This window comes from Micrasema longulum, unplaced genomic scaffold (assembly GCF_059751315.1).
Source record: "Micrasema longulum isolate JH-2025_06_02 unplaced genomic scaffold, ASM5975131v1 h1tg000870l, whole genome shotgun sequence".
NCBI classification, from domain to species: Eukaryota; Metazoa; Arthropoda; class Insecta; order Trichoptera; family Brachycentridae; genus Micrasema; species Micrasema longulum.
Window position 1 is genome coordinate 351,982 of NW_028278062.1, and position 15,887 is coordinate 367,868.

The 15,887-nt window shown below is 35.2% G+C and overlaps 1 protein-coding gene across 3 annotated transcripts; it reads left to right on the forward strand.

Annotated features, from left to right (window-relative positions):
- The first annotated feature begins 93 nt into the window (after positions 1–93).
- Positions 94–15,397, forward strand: LOC148278511 (beta-1,4-glucuronyltransferase 1-like). 3 transcript variants are annotated; one of them, XM_088231300.1, is made up of 7 exons: positions 94–186; positions 3,183–3,839; positions 6,311–6,473; positions 8,698–9,003; positions 10,862–10,994; positions 11,461–11,594; positions 13,609–14,357. In XM_088231300.1, the coding sequence occupies exons 2-7, from the start codon at positions 3,208–3,210 to the stop codon at positions 13,807–13,809; spliced, it is 1,569 nt and encodes a 522-aa protein (XP_088087426.1). In that variant the 5' UTR covers positions 94–186; positions 3,183–3,207; the 3' UTR covers positions 13,810–14,357. The 3 variants fall into 3 exon arrangements, with proteins under 3 accessions (XP_088087426.1, XP_088087427.1, XP_088087428.1); XM_088231301.1 differs by lacking the exon at positions 94–186 and adding an exon at positions 1,398–1,703 and having other exon boundaries at positions 13,609–15,397; XM_088231302.1 differs by lacking the exon at positions 94–186 and adding an exon at positions 1,442–1,708 and having other exon boundaries at positions 13,609–14,805.
- The last annotated feature ends 490 nt before the right edge of the window (positions 15,398–15,887 follow it).

Genomic DNA, 15,887 nt, shown 5'->3' on the forward strand with positions numbered 1-15,887 from the left:
GTCGATAGTTATTTGTGATTGAGCTACAGGAGATGAAAATTCATTCTCGAGAGGGTTAACACTTTTGTTTCACATCTTTCATTACCAAAAGATTTTCTGAGTAGCATTTTGTAAGTCACCAAAATAATTTCGTTTTGTCGTGAAGTGTTAAGAAAGCTACATTTTTTTTCGGCTAAGCCTCAAAAAGTTAGTTGGTACTTAAAAATACATTTTTTTTGTTAATTTTTTAATATTTATTATTAACTCGCTACATAAATAACGCGCTACAACTATAGATATGCCGTTTACTAGGGATGGAATGACAGAAATATATTGAAAGAAGAGTGAGTGCCGGGAACAGAGTGAACGGTGCACTTAAATCAACCTTGGCAAATAAATGTTTGTGGCAAGAGTCAAAATTAGCAGTTCGCAAGGAGTCCTGGTCCCTGATTTATGGAAGCGAAGTATGGACTTGGAAAAACAGGGATGAAAGTAGGCTGAATGCTGCCAAAATGCAATCTCTCGGGCGAATGTGTGGAAGAAACTATGTACGATACATGCACAAATGTCGAGATCCGTTCATTATGTGAGGCTGAGATAAGCACTATCGACAAAATCAAGAAAGGAGCTCCGCGCTGGTTTGGACATTTGGAGCGAATGGACAGCGAAAGAACGGCTGAGAATATTTGCAATGCGAATGTTGATAGATGCAGAAATAGAGGAATATTAAGAAAGAGATGGCATGACCAAATTTGACGCCACCAGACCAAAACGCCGATTTTTCGCCAGTGAACTGTATTTATTTACGAAGAAAACAAAAAACAAAGCAACACGAGCGTTGACTTAGAGATTACACACGCGTTGAGTTATGACTGCGATAGCTTAAGCATGTTCATTATTGTTCATTGTGATCGCTCAAATGCTTAGGATGTTTTTAAGCACGTCGATAGTTATTTATGATTGAGCTACTGAAGTCAAAATCTGCTATTTATTAAATCTTCTAAGAGCAACTTTTGTGTTTATGCCCCAACGTCCAGAATGTGTAGATTAGTCAATTCGTCACACGACTTGGAATTCTTTGGGATAGATCTTCCGGCTTTTCGTAGATCTCTTCGCGACTAAAACAGTGTGGGATGAAGTTGGATTGGTATGGTTTAGCTCGAAGTCTTATGTCTTTCGTTTTTATGAGTACTATATTGTATACCATTATTGTATTGCCCTTGTTTGTCTTTGCTACATAGTTTTATGTTCTTTTTGTTCAGTTTCTTGATTTATGTTTCTTCATGCAACTGTTGTAATTGGCTTAGGCCGTATATATCATAAATAAATAAAGAAATGAGTGAGAATGAGAGCGAAATACGATTTTGATAGCATTAGAGTGAGGGATATAATATGGCGAACGAATAACGATACGAAACGAAATTGTGACAGAATACGTCTCCAGTTTCAATGTTTACTATCTAACACTTAGTTTTCGCTCGGCAGAATATAATTATGCATTCGGTTCATTTCAAACAAATTTACAAGAAATTCGCGCACGGCAAATGACGGGGATTGTAGGTTAGGCTTGATAAGTGGTTATCTCTTAAAGTGCCCCAAGTTTTTTTAGTGTAATAGTGTCTAGTGTTTGTGTTTTTGTATCTATGAAGAAAGTTCAGTCTACGGGAAACATACACGCGGAAAAAAATAGAGCATTAAATTTTATGGCAAAGCCTCTCTAAAATGTGTGGTAAAATTAATTAAAATGAAATACTTTCAATGACGTCACTAGTTTAATCAAAAATGTTTTGACTATGTTCAAATGTTTGTAGACAGGATTTCTTGACTTAAAATAGTACAAACATAATAAATAAATGTCCTAATATTAACTTATATCTAATTATTATTAAAACATACTAATTATTAACATTTCTAAACAATATACGTACACTGAAAAAGAAAACTTCTATAAAGCTAACACGAATAAGATTACTTTTTAAAAACTAACTTATCTGCTAAACACATGTTTTTTAAACTGACATTTAAATGAAATAATATATTTCTGCTCTCTTATTTCTAATGGTATTTCCTTATAATATAACTGTACAGCTCGGTGCATCAACGAGTTCTGTGTACTTGTTTTCCTACGAAATGGTAGTCTTACTTCATGTTTATTTCTTGTTTTATATACGCGTTCACATTGATTAGAAAAAACCTTTTGAGTCAACTCTTTTGAGGTATAACTATTAATCATTTTATGAACAAAAAACATTACATTAAAATGTATTAGTTGACGTACTGTCATAATTTTTGCTTGTTTGCATCAACTTTATTCTGGTGTATTTTTTTTTCCTCAAAATTACTCTCTATTCTGCAGAACAGTAAGTTTATTTTTTCCCCCTTCAGAATGTGGCATTGCTCGCCAAAAACAAAATACTACTACAATAATTTATATGAGGCACAATAATGGAAATTTAAATCATCCTGCACGAATCTGCAGTTAGATATCGTCTGATTCTTCCCATAAGAGAAACCTTCCTTGCTATCTTATTCGTCACATATCTTGTATTCTGGGAAAAAGTCAATCTAGAATCCATAATAATACCCAAATATTTAATCTCTTTCACTTCCTTTAATAGTTCTTCATCCATCAGTATTGTTGGTGAAATAGGGATTTTTTTTTATTTCCTATGTTTATAAACTTAGTTTCATCTGTATTTAGCTTAAGTTTATTCTTTTTCAACCTTATTTCGATATTTTTAAGGTCATATTTTTGTTGATGTGCTATGGATTCATAATTTTCTCCTGCAAAATATACCAGGGCATCATCCGCATATACTCTTATTTTACAGTATTTAAGAATTTTCACCAAATCTTTAATGTAAAAAATAAATAGTATAGGGCCAAGAACTGATCCCTGTGGTACTCCCAATGAAATTATAAGACCATCAGATAGAATATCTCCAATTTTCGTTGTTTGATATCTATTACTCAAATACCCTGTGAACCATTTTAAAGAAATTCCCTTTATCTCAATTTTCTCAAGTTTTAAAATGATTATTTCTCTATAAATTGTTTCAAAATCTCTTCTGAAGTCTAAAAATACTGAAATTATGTAATTATTTTTATCTGTATCTTGGTTATTTTGTAATTTATCTATAATTTGGTTATTGTGATTACATTATACGTCAGTAAATTTATTTCAACTTGTTTAATTGTTTCAGCTCATGAAGATCACGTGAAATAAACATGTTTTCAGTCACTCCAAAGCAGTTAAATCGGAAACACGCAACTGCTTTCATAATTTCGGTACTTTTTACTCTCGCAATAATTCATGTGTCAAATTTAAACTACGCACCCAAAGTAGTTTCGGACAATATTATTGAACAAAACATTAGAATTCAACCACGCGATGCGTCGACAGGAGCCAATACTATTGTTATGACAATAGAAACATTATCAGCAAATATTTATAGAGCGGTCATAACGGTAACCGGGGGATTAAGCGTAATTGAAGTGACGACAAACGACATGTTGAAGAAATATCAACACGCGATATGCGAAGATAACCAAACCACAGACCGTGCAAAATCAACTGAAATAAAGGATGACAAAGCAAACCAAAATGTCGATAATTCTGACAATGACAATTTGACTGTTGTGGAAACTGTTTTAAGTTTCTCGACTTTAAATAAACTGCGCACGAAATTAAACTGTTCAAATAAAAGTTTCGAAAGGAAAGCCGTTCAGAGAGGAGAATATTGGGTGCTAGGAAATTTTATTCAAGCGACCCATGGACCCGTTGCTTGCTACGAAGATGTGACATTCACCACTCATTCAGATTTCACATTTTTAGATAATTTGGTACCACTAGTTCAAAGGTTCGTATAAATATTAACTCTCCACATTTTCATTCATAGTTATCTCATTTATATGTGTTCAGCAGTAGCGAACGGTGATTTTATTTACAGGTAAGCAATAAAAAAAATATAAAAAAATATTTGCATCGAGGTTAATGGCTACAGTAAATATAAACGTTCGAAATATGTTCCCTCAACCTGCGGCCAATTGGTATATGTTTGATATAACGAACTTTAGTCTGTTGCGAGCGTTCGCCAGCTACTTTTTTTATTTATAAATCATATAAATATCAAAAAATGCCACATAATGAGATTTTTTAGAATAAAAACCCAATTTTATTTGATGGGTAATATGCAATTAGACTCAACTTCTGAGTTGCGCGACCTGGGTATCGTTTTTGATCAAAAATTATCCTTTATTAGGCACATAAATAATATTACTAGTAAATCTCTAAAAATGTTAGGCTTCATGTTACGTGTGACTAAGGAATTTAAAAACATATGCACTTTGAAGTTGATGTATACTTCATTAGTGAGAAGCCAGTTAGAGTATAACTCTACAATATGGACTCCTTACTACAACTGTCACCAAAATTCTCTTGAAAGAGTCCAAAAAAATTCTTACGGTACATAAATTTTAAACTAAGAATCAGCCATGAATTTTTAAATTACGATTTTTTACTAAAAACATTAAATTTGTTAAAACTTAACGATAGAAGAAAAATTATAGACCTTTAAAATTTATTCAAAACTGTAAATTCAATATGGGATTTTCCTGAACTATTAATTTTCATCAACTTCAGGGTGCCTGGAAGAATGACTAGACAGGTGCCACCGTTTTGTAGCAACAATTCACGGACAGTGTAAACTTGTAATGCCGTATTAAATTGACTTCATGAACTCGGCAATAGTTATTCCCACGTATCAGATATATTTAGTGTAGGGTATTGTTCCTATAGAACAAACCTTTTGAACTTTTTCAAAGATGGTGAATGGTGATTATATTTATTTATTCATGCATTTCATTTACAGTTTTTTTGTTTACTTTGCCTAGCTGTGCGAAACAGTACTTATGATTTTCTTGTTGTTTTACTGTAGAATGTTTTATTATTTAAACTTTCTACTGAATATGCTGTATAATTTTTAGGTTATTTTTTTAAATATAAATCTTGTATAATTTTTTAATTTTTTTTTTTTTTTTAAATCTCGTTTTTAAAATTTATGTTTTAAAAAAAATAAAAAATATCAAGCCAAATATGTTAATATTATAAATGTTTGTAAAAGGCAGATTTGCCGTTTATGTTAATAAAATAAAATATAACACAAAGTATTTTACAAGTATAATACGTTGAATTACATTCCCGGGAGTTACAACAACTCAATTCGGGACATAAATAATATTAACATTTAGAAAATAACACATATTGAGAACAACACAGAAACAAAGCAAGCTTAGCACCTTTCTTACTAAATATAGCACAACAATATTTACGCCAAAAACCTTTTCTTACACAAGCAGAATACATTTCTTACACAAGCAGGTCATTTGAATTACTAAAATGCCAATATGGACGCTAAGGAAAATACCTGGAAAAGCTTGGTATAACTTTCCACCGGCAAGTAATGGTTTTATCTTAATCAATACTTGTTTAAAATAGCCATTTTAAAGTCAAAAAACGTATAATTTAATATGTTCCAATTTGTCAGTTATCTCCTGTCTCCGTCCTGCTCACTTAGGGTAAAGCGAAACGACAAACAAAGGTAACACGTATGCGAAAGGGAACGACACACTGAATAGAACTTACAGTAGATCGATGTAAACAGTCCGTGCTTTTTACTGTACAACTTGTTTTGCTTATCACAGTCGATGTGACGATACTTGCTTTCTCCGCCGGTCAATCCTTGTCTTTTGGGGACGACTTTTTAGCTCGGATTTGTATGGAGAGTTATCTCTGTATATCATATCTCACATGCTATAATATAAGTGATATATACATACTATAATTTGTTATTTTTTCTGTGGTTTTGTGTGATACAACAACTCTCACCTATAAAATCAACTTAATAACTGCGTTATATTTTAAATTACGTTGCTATATTGTCCATCACTTTAAATACTTTAATAGAGATATATGTATGTTTAGCTATAAGGGATAACAAATGACAAAGTCTTTACAAACTTTACACACTATGTAACATTCACCCTTCTGCCTATGTTTAAACACCGACATTCTCTCAACCGTTCCACCTGTTGACTTTTGTGAAGTACACAGTGTGTAAGGTGGCCACTCAAACCAGCCAATGACAGGTAATCAGCCCCGTAAATGCCTAGACTTCCATTTTCTCTTCTCAAAATGTTTTCCCTCTCTGTTGCAACAAATTTAGATCTAAATAACTCCCTAGGGAGGAAACCCAGCCTGTCTGCAAACATTTGGGCATACTCAAAGCATTGTTGAAATAAATACATGTTCGTTATAATAATATATTTCTAGATGGAGCAGTCCTATAAGTGTTGCCATGCACACCCCAGGATATGATTTGTCCGCAACCATAGACAGCATACGCTACATGAGAGACTGCTCAGAGGCAGCGGAACTAATAAAAAAATGGGTCACATTTCACATGTTTTTTCACAGAGATCATCTTCCAGAAAAGGTAAAATATCTTAGAGTAATAATACGCCGTTGGCTAATACAGTAATACTAACACAAACCATTCTGTTGTTGAACACGAAGTTAGCTACAGTTTACAGCAATTCAACAAGCCGTAGATCATCATCATCAGTGGTGCTACAGCTTACAGCAATTCAACAAGCCGTAGGTCATCATCATCAGTGGTGCTACAGCTCGTTGTAGGCCCTGACCTCCTCCAGAATCTATCTCCATTCCTCCCTGCGGCTCTTCTTCAGTTCGTCAGGCCAATTGCTCTTATGTCACTTTCCACATTATTCAGCTATCTTAACGTTGGCCTGCCTCTGCTTCGTCTGCCTTCCGGAGTGGCATAAATAATATTTTTTGGGGCACGATTATCATTCAGTCTATGCCCATGGCCCAACCATTGTAATCTTTTTATTTGTATTCATCGTGCAACGTTGGGTTTGCCATACAGTACCTCTAATTCATGATTAAACTGTCTGCTCCACACCCCGTTTTGGTTGACAGCACCAAATTTGCTTATTTTTTTTGTTTCAAATACTAATACCATGTTTTCATTTCATTTGGTCATAACCCAGCATTCGGCATCATATGCAATGACCGGTCTAAGGAGAGTTTTATAAATAATAGTCTTAGTTTTTCTAGTATGTATTTGGATTCCAGATGTTTAAAAAAGTCATAATAACATCTGTTTGCTGCCGATAGCCGTGCTCTAATCTCGGTACTATAATTGTTATAATTAATCATTTCAGTACCTAAATTGCCATTGTCTATGTGGTGTGACCCAGCGTCAATCGCCTTCTGTACATAGACTTAATATACAAGGAGAAATAACAAAATGTCGAGACAGTTTTAAACACTAAGTATTTACGTTTATATTTTATTTATGTATTCCTGTATTATTCATATTGTAAAACACACAATAAACATAACATAAACTATACGTTTGTGGAGCAAGTGATTCGACATTGGTTTGGGCGAATGAGACAATCCATTTTACTTCTACCCAGCTCCACTATCCCATTTTTTATAGCCTTTTTAAACATTTTCTCCTTACTAATTGTTTTAATGGACAGTGTAAGGCGGTTATAGATTTGAATTACATAATACTCAAAATACCAATTTCCATAAGTAATATATAATAAGACATTTTCAAACGTATTTTTGATAGATTCAAAACCTGATATTAAGTATTTTCTATCTAGTGAAGCTGCTAGGAATATTTTCTTTCAATTTTTACATGTCAAACACTTATTTTGTAGATCCGATTCTTACAGATTGTCCATTGATTTTCAATCAGGTTTATGTCTGGCGAATTTCACTTTTTTTTTGGATGTGTGGCAGGGAGCTAAATCCTGCTGATTTTTCCCATCACCATTTGACCATCGATTTTGCATCTCTGGTAGCATTCATTCCAGTAGAATTGGCTGATACTTCTCGTTATTCATCATCCCAGTTACTGGAACAAGTGGTCCTAGTCCATAAAATGAAGAACACACCCAAAACATTTTCTTGTTTGGTGTTTTGAATAATGTGAAAAGAGTTGAGCTTTTCGTTTCCTCTACGAATGAAGTAAAATTGCTGACCTTGTACGATAAAATGGCTCTCATCGGAAAACAAGACTGTCTTCCAATATTCTATCGTCAAATGCACACATTTTTTGGCCCATAGTCAGAAATTGCTTCTTGACAGGCTTCCTAGCTGGTGTTTTCGACTCTAAGAGGTATCCCCTGACTCCTCGCAGCGCTTTATTATTTTACTGACTTTCGCCAAACTTGCTCCAACCTCGGCTGCAGTATCTCTTCGAGTTTTCGTGGTATGCTTGGACATTGTCATTATAATTGTCCGCTTATCTGTTGATATATCCATCTTTGAAGGCACTGTCGGGATATCAAAATTGAACAACTTTTATGAAAATAACGAAAAAAAGGAGTTGAATATCTTGAATAATCTCAAAAACGCGTAGACATAACCTGCAATGCATGCCAATATAAAGTAAACGTTAAAATGACGACTGTGTTGCCAAAAAAATCGAAGAAACTGTTGCCAAAGTAGAAAATACGAAAAAAAAGTTGTTTCAATTAATCTGTTCGATACTGAATATCGCTGACATAGATTATGAAGAGTAATGTGCCCAATACTGTTCCCTGGTGTATACCAAACTTGCTGATTAAGGGTCAAATTAGTTGTGCTTCCATTTTAATAGATAATTTTCTTTTTTTTAGATTCCAAATGTTGATGAGACTCTCCAATCAACTTTCGACTGCTCCTTACCGGAGCCATACATTGTAGATTCCAGCGCCAAGTACAGCAGCAACAGGTCTCTTCTCTACCCCGTGAACGTGGGAAGGAATATCGCAAGGGAGGCGGCTCTCACCCACTACGTATTTCCGGCCGACATTGAGCTGTATCCGAGCCCTCACCTGGCAGCCCGGTTCCTCAACATGATAGCCAGAGACCCTCCCATACTGAATGGTACTAATCCAAAAGTCTTCCCTCTGGTACTCTTTGAAGTAGAGGAAAAACAACAGGTAATAACTATATTTAACCCTTCCCGTACTGTTCAAAAAAAAAATGCTGTGTTTACCTTTGCCTTCTCGTCCTAATAAAACGCGCGTTACGGTGTTGTGTAGTCATTACACGAAAAAGTGTAATATTCATAAGCAATTGCTTAAATTATTTATAGTTGAAGTCAAAAGTGCTAATATTTTTTATCTAACTGCTGAAACATGTAAAAACCATCAGCTCATTCTCGCAGCACGGGCGAAAGAACCGCCCGTTATGAAAGTAACGAAGTCATTAACTGGCGTCTGGTAGAAGTACTAGAAACTTTGCTGTTTGCACGTGTGATGAGTGAAATTATCTCTTTTGCTCCCAAATATACCTGTATTATCGAAAGTGAGATGTAAAGAGTGTGTGAGACAATTACATATAAGGATTACTATTTTACTACGTGCTCCGCAACGTGCGACACATTGATAAACTTTATATTGATTAAATACTTTTTCTATCCACAGCTATCTCCGATTTTCGATAAAATCCTTTTTCTGTTTCTAATGAGCATTAGTTATTTAATATAACACATTGCAACGCATAAATATTAATTTTAACAAGGAAGATGTCTAATTTCGTGCCAAATAAACGGCATCTGCGGGAAGCTTGCTTTACTGATTTCACTTTATTTAAATGCAGCTCAAGCACGTCATTTGCTTGAGGAAGCCTACGTTTAAAATGCACTATCAAAATCTACCTGTAAAAATTGGTTTAAACGCTTCAAAAGTGGCTATTTAGACACTGAGGACAAACTGCGCTCCGGAAGATGAAAAAACAATTGATGACGCTGACCTGTAAGCCTAATTGGATGAAGATGATTTGGAAACACAAGATCAACTTTCAGAGGTATTAAACATGACTCGACAAGGTATTTTCAAACGTTTGCACTCCATGGGAAAGGTTCAAAAAGAAGGAAAATGGGTGCCGCATGAGTTAACTGAGACACTTCGGAAAATCGAAGAGCCACCTCTGAATTATTTTTTTTGCGGCATGATTCATTCCCTGCATAGAATTATTACTGGCAACGAATGTGGATATATTTTGAGAATCCTAAATGCAAAAAATCGTGACTTTTACCTGGCGAACTACCAACATCGACGGCACGGCCAAATCGCTTCAAAAAGAAGATAATGTTCTGCGTTTGATGAGACCAGAAAGGAATCGAGTACTATGAGCCGCTGAAAACGGGTGAAGCTATCAGTGGGCATCGTTATCAACAACAACTAATCAATTTGAATCAAGCTTTGCTCGAAAAATGGCCAGAATGGGACACGAGACATGAACGAGTGATATTGCAGCACGACAACGGTCCGTGCCATCGCACTTTCATCGTCCAAGACACCATCAAAACGCTGAACATCCGCCGTATTCGCCAGATCTGGCCTCTCCTGGTTATCACTTGTTGCGGTCGATGGCTCATGGCTTAGCTGGGCTACATTTGACCAATTTCTAAGAAGTGCGAAATTGGTTGGATCATAGTTTCGGTCCAAATGCGCATCATTTTGTCGTCACGGTGTTCATGTATTGCCAGAGAGATGGCAAAAATCCATAGCTAGTAAGGGGCGATATTTTAAATAAACAAATTTTTGTATTTCTCTTAAAATTTGCATTTTTTTATTGTTAAAAAAACCCGGGAACTTAGTTGCGTATTACGGAGATACAAAAGTCATTAGATGCAGTGTGTATTCGCAGCACATCAGCGGGAAGGGAGTGTTAAAAAGACAGTATTTTGAGGGTATCAAAATCTACGTTGCAACTTCTTCCAGTCCTTGTCTATAAAAATTTGGACAAACTCAAAATACTGTTAACTTAGTGAGGGCATTATTTCTCTTCCAGGTACCGAAGACCAAAGCAGTGTTGCAGACGATGCTACAAAACAAGACGGCAATTCCATTTCATATCACCATGTGCCCGCAGTGTCATAATGTACCCAAATTTGCAGATTGGGTAAATCAAGCAGATACTGGCAGTAAGTTTAGAATACATTTATTGTCTCGCTGGTCACTGAGAGGCGACTGATCGACTGAGCTATTCCCCCCATCTTCCCAAAGTCCAAGTGCTTGCAGACAGGGTGGATCTCCTCCCTAGGGAGTTATTCATATCCACACTTGTTGCAAAACAGAGAGGAAAAACATTTTGTGAGGGAATATGGAAGTCTAGGCATGACCATTACATTTATGACCTGTAATTGGCTGGCTTAAGTGACCACTTTACACACTGTGTAACATTCACCATTCTGCCTATGTTTAAACATCCACATTTTCAAAGCTCTTCCATTTGTTGACTTTTGTGAGATAAAAAAAATATCTCGAGCGATGTGGCTTTCTATCTTCTCTGCCTACCCTTGCGGTGAAACGGCGTCATGGTTTGTTTTGTTTTGTTGTTTTTATTATGATAAATATTGTGCTCACTTTAACAAAAACATAAAATTGCAGAATTGGATGTCTTCACTGTGGGCAAACGAAAGAATGAATTTCAATTTTGGGAGCCAATATTCATAGGGACGAATGATGATCCTCTGTACGAAGAGAGACTCTCATGGGAAGGAAAGAGTGATAAAATGACGCAGGTTAATCAAACAAATTATTATTAACTAGACAATATTTTATATCGTCTCTTAAAGTTCAATACCCCACCCCGTATGTGCGCGTCTTCAATGAGGAAGTTCAGTGGTTTTTTATTTTTTGTTTATTTGTTAATAGACTGTCAAACTAATAAAAACAAAATATGTAAGTATAGATTTAAATGTATTAACGCTATGCTACTTTCGAGCTTCGTAAAATTGCGAGGTCGTTAATGGATATATTTATCTGGGCTCAATGATAGTAAACAGAGGAGGGTGCGTTGCTGAAATCAAGAGATGAAATACCATGGCTTGCTTTGTTTTGCTCTCAGAGATGAAAAAAGTTTGGCAACAACGTGTCACCAAGTCTGCCAAAATAAATCTGGTCGAAAATTTAATTTTTCCCATATTCTTGTACGCTGCAGAAACGTAGACCCTGAGATAAAGAGAACGAAAAAAGATAGACGCTTTTGAATTGTGGTACTGGCATTTCATTGGCGGATACCATGGACAATGGACAGCCCATAGGACTAATGTCTCTATAACCCGAGAACTGGGAGTAGAACAGCGTCTTTCTTCCACTATACAAATCCATGTTCTCGGGAACTTCGGCCGCGCTACAAGACGAAGAGACAATATGGAAAGATTAGTGGTACAAGGACGAGTTTTTTTATATTTTTTATATGTTTGGACCCCTGTATTTAGTAGCCTTGCGTGTCAAGGCTAAGGTATTTCGAAAAATTCGTTTTTGTTTGTCTTGGAAATGGGATGTTTGATCACTGATTTTCCAATCACCATTGTTGCAAAGAGTAAGAACAATGGCGCGTGACGACTACTTTTAACGACAATGTGAGTATCTATTAGGGATATTTCATCTTTCCTGCATTCTGCTTCAAGATTATGGTGTTGTAAACTGAAAAATGGGCAATGAAATAACAGATGTTTGATACTCTGTTAAGAAATAACATCGCATGGACAATAAGTCATCATTCCTTAATATAAACCTACGTATATAGGTAACTTCTCATAGCTCCGTGTCCGGTAAAAATTTGGATCGTTCCGAAAGTACTTTGGTGATGACGACGGAAGTTTGCTGCATCAGCCAGCGTTGGGTTTAGTGATTTTACCTGCAGAAGAAGCGCGATAATGATCCTCCCAACGCTGCTGCGTATTTTGTTTTATACAGCGTTTAGCAAAGCTAAGGGGAAATTATGAGAAGAAAGAGGCCGTTCTTTTACAAGTTGGGGCTCTTGCTCGTTCATCTGCTCTCTCATTTCCTACGATCCCAGCATGTTCTCTTATCCAGCATATTTCAAAAATCATCCTTCTGATTTTTAAATGCTTAATTTTAGTCTGAATATTTACAATGAATGAATTTATCGACCGAGTATCAGCTTGTACGCCCGAAAGAAAATCTGATAAAAATTTGCAATTATCCATATCTCTGATGGTTTTTCAAAAATTCATTCAAGAGCTTCTCGTATTGCGAGTAGTTCAGCCTGAAAACTGCGCAGAAGTTGTCCAGGACGAGTAGAGGGAACTCGATCTTTCGGAAGAATTCCTATTAAATGGACAGACTCGGTGACAGAAGCGATTGCCTTCCCTCTTCAGGAGGCCTCCGGGAGCGCTAGAAGCGGGTGGAGGCGGATCGTAACGACGTGCTTCCCCCTGCCAACTTGACCACGACTGCTCTGCCAATAGCAAACGACTAAGAATAAGATTTTGAAATTACTCCGCCTGTGACGTCTCAAGTTCTCTATGGAGAGTTGTCCTGATTGGTGGTTCGGCTTCCCGGTAACCGGAGATGTATCACAACACTCTGTCATACGTTGGTTTTGGTAACATCGTTCAAAGTAATTCATCTAGGATTGATGAATTTTTTCATATATTTTCAATTTCGATGTACATATTTTCTTTTTTTTCCATAGTAATAATAGTTTTTATATGTTTAAAGCGCTCGCCACGGCCAAGAACTTGGATTTAATACATTTTATAATATCTAACACTGTTATTCTTTCAGGGATTTGTAATGTGCGTGAAGGACTATGACTACATGATACTGAACAATGCGTTTTTGACGCATCGGCCCGGAATCAAGTTGTATGTAAAGGATGCGAAGAGGGACAATGAGGTTATGAGAACAAACGACTTTATTAGAAATGTGATTTTTAAAGAGCTAAATACTGTTTATGGGACAGCAGAAGGCTGCGTAGTCAAATAATACAACCGGTGTCAGTTGTATCGAAAAAAGTTAAGTTAACTCGTGTGGCAGATTTATCTGTTCTATTATTTTTATATTTGTTCTGACCACATAGGGTGTTCTGAATCTTCTAGAGAGTGGTTAATTTGGGGATTTAAATTTTTTAATGCGACGTCAATTGGGACGCTTTGGACCGGGAGCATGGAAAATTCAAGAAAAGTCGCTATGGAGATCCTTCATGTTCCCTTTCGCAAAGAGTCTTCACCAACAGACTCAATCTTTAACAAGGCACTCCTCTGAATCTTCTAGAGAGTGGATAATTTGGGGATTTATATATTTTTTTTATTTATTTATTTATTTAATCCAATATAAAATACAAATACATAGTTAACAAAAATGTTTATACAATAGGTACGGTACATTCGATATATTTTTATTTATGGGTGTAGCCACTCCACTGGCCACAGGCACGTTCCGAATTGTCCGTGTATTCTTTAATTTTATACATAATTGTACATATTTTCACATCAATTGTGTAAAAATTCTAAATAAATAAAAATAAAAATAAATTAAAATATACCTACATCAATAAAACGAAAAAGGATTTTCAAGAAACTAAAATTATACTCTTATACATGGAACATATTCCTCAGCTTCTTGTCTAGTTTTTTTAGCAATCCATTTATGGACTCTAGCTTTGAAAATATTGTTTTTCCTTTTGTTCATCAATATGTCCTTGCTTAAAAAGTTGTATAGCTTGTTTTTATCTTTTGGAGCAGAAGTATTGTCTTTTGTCTTTGCCTAGTGTCGTAAATTTGTTGTCCGTCATTATGTCTGTCAGGATTTTGATGGAAATGTCTTAAAACTGTCTTTATGTATATTTGTCTTATGTCTAGTACTGGGAATTCTGTAAAAAAATTGTCTGTAGAGTATTGGTAAGGCTTTTTGTTGGCTACTCTTAGTAAGGCTTTTTGTGCTTTCATTAATAATAATAATAATAATAATGTTTGGATAATTTATATAGCGCCATTTTTGTGAAAATCACCTAAAGGGCGCCGTACAATAAATAAATATCCCAACACGTCTTGCAGCTACAGAGCGCATGGACGGTTGGGATTCTAGTTCCTCGTCTCCAATTACGATATATTACAATTATGATATATATATGAGCTAGATAACGGAACGCCTTGCAGCTACAGAGCGCATGGACAATAAGAAATCTAGCCCCTATTTACATTTTTATTTTTTATTTGACAATGAAGTTTAGAGTTTAAGTGATATTTTAAAAACGAAATAAAAAGCAAATTTATCAAATTAGAATTTAGATAACAACAAGTCTTGCAGCTACTGAGCGCATGGACAGTTGAAATTCTAGACCCCATTTGCTAAATTCAGATATTTGATAGTTGATAACATTTACATAATATGATAGCTAACATCACAAAAAGTCTTGCAGCTTCAAAACGCATCGACAAATGGAATTTCAACAACATAAGAATGATTTTAAAAAGTTAATAATAAAAAAAAATAATTAAGAAACGCAATAATAATACATTGAGCAAAGAACTAGTAAGCATGGCAATTAAGTGAACATGTAACAGCACAAAAAGTAAACAAAGATGTCATTCCTTAACTTATTATTAAGGTTAACAAGACAATAGACGATACCCAAACTCAAACTCGTCCCTATTTCATTTTTGTATGCAGTAAACAGGTTCTATTGTCTTTTTCCGAGTAAATAACTGTAAAAACACTTGGTTCACATTTGGCTGTTCCCTAGGAGATGATAGTAGAAACGCATCTGTGTGCGTAGTGTAGAGTGTAGGTGGTACCAAGGAATATATTCGCTTCTTTTTAATTTTGTTTGTTATTACTATATACGCATGTTTCCCGCCTAAAATTTCTGATTATTATTATTTTACTTTGATTAAGATGTCAGATAAACTTGTGTATTACATTTGACATTCGAGTAAATTTACGTGATACGGGAAAAAGGTATCATTTGTATTTTTAAATGAACAAGGTTGCACTATATCATACAGAAATTGTTTTGAAATAAAAAATTTAAATTTCGGCACTTGATCTTCACAAATAAACAT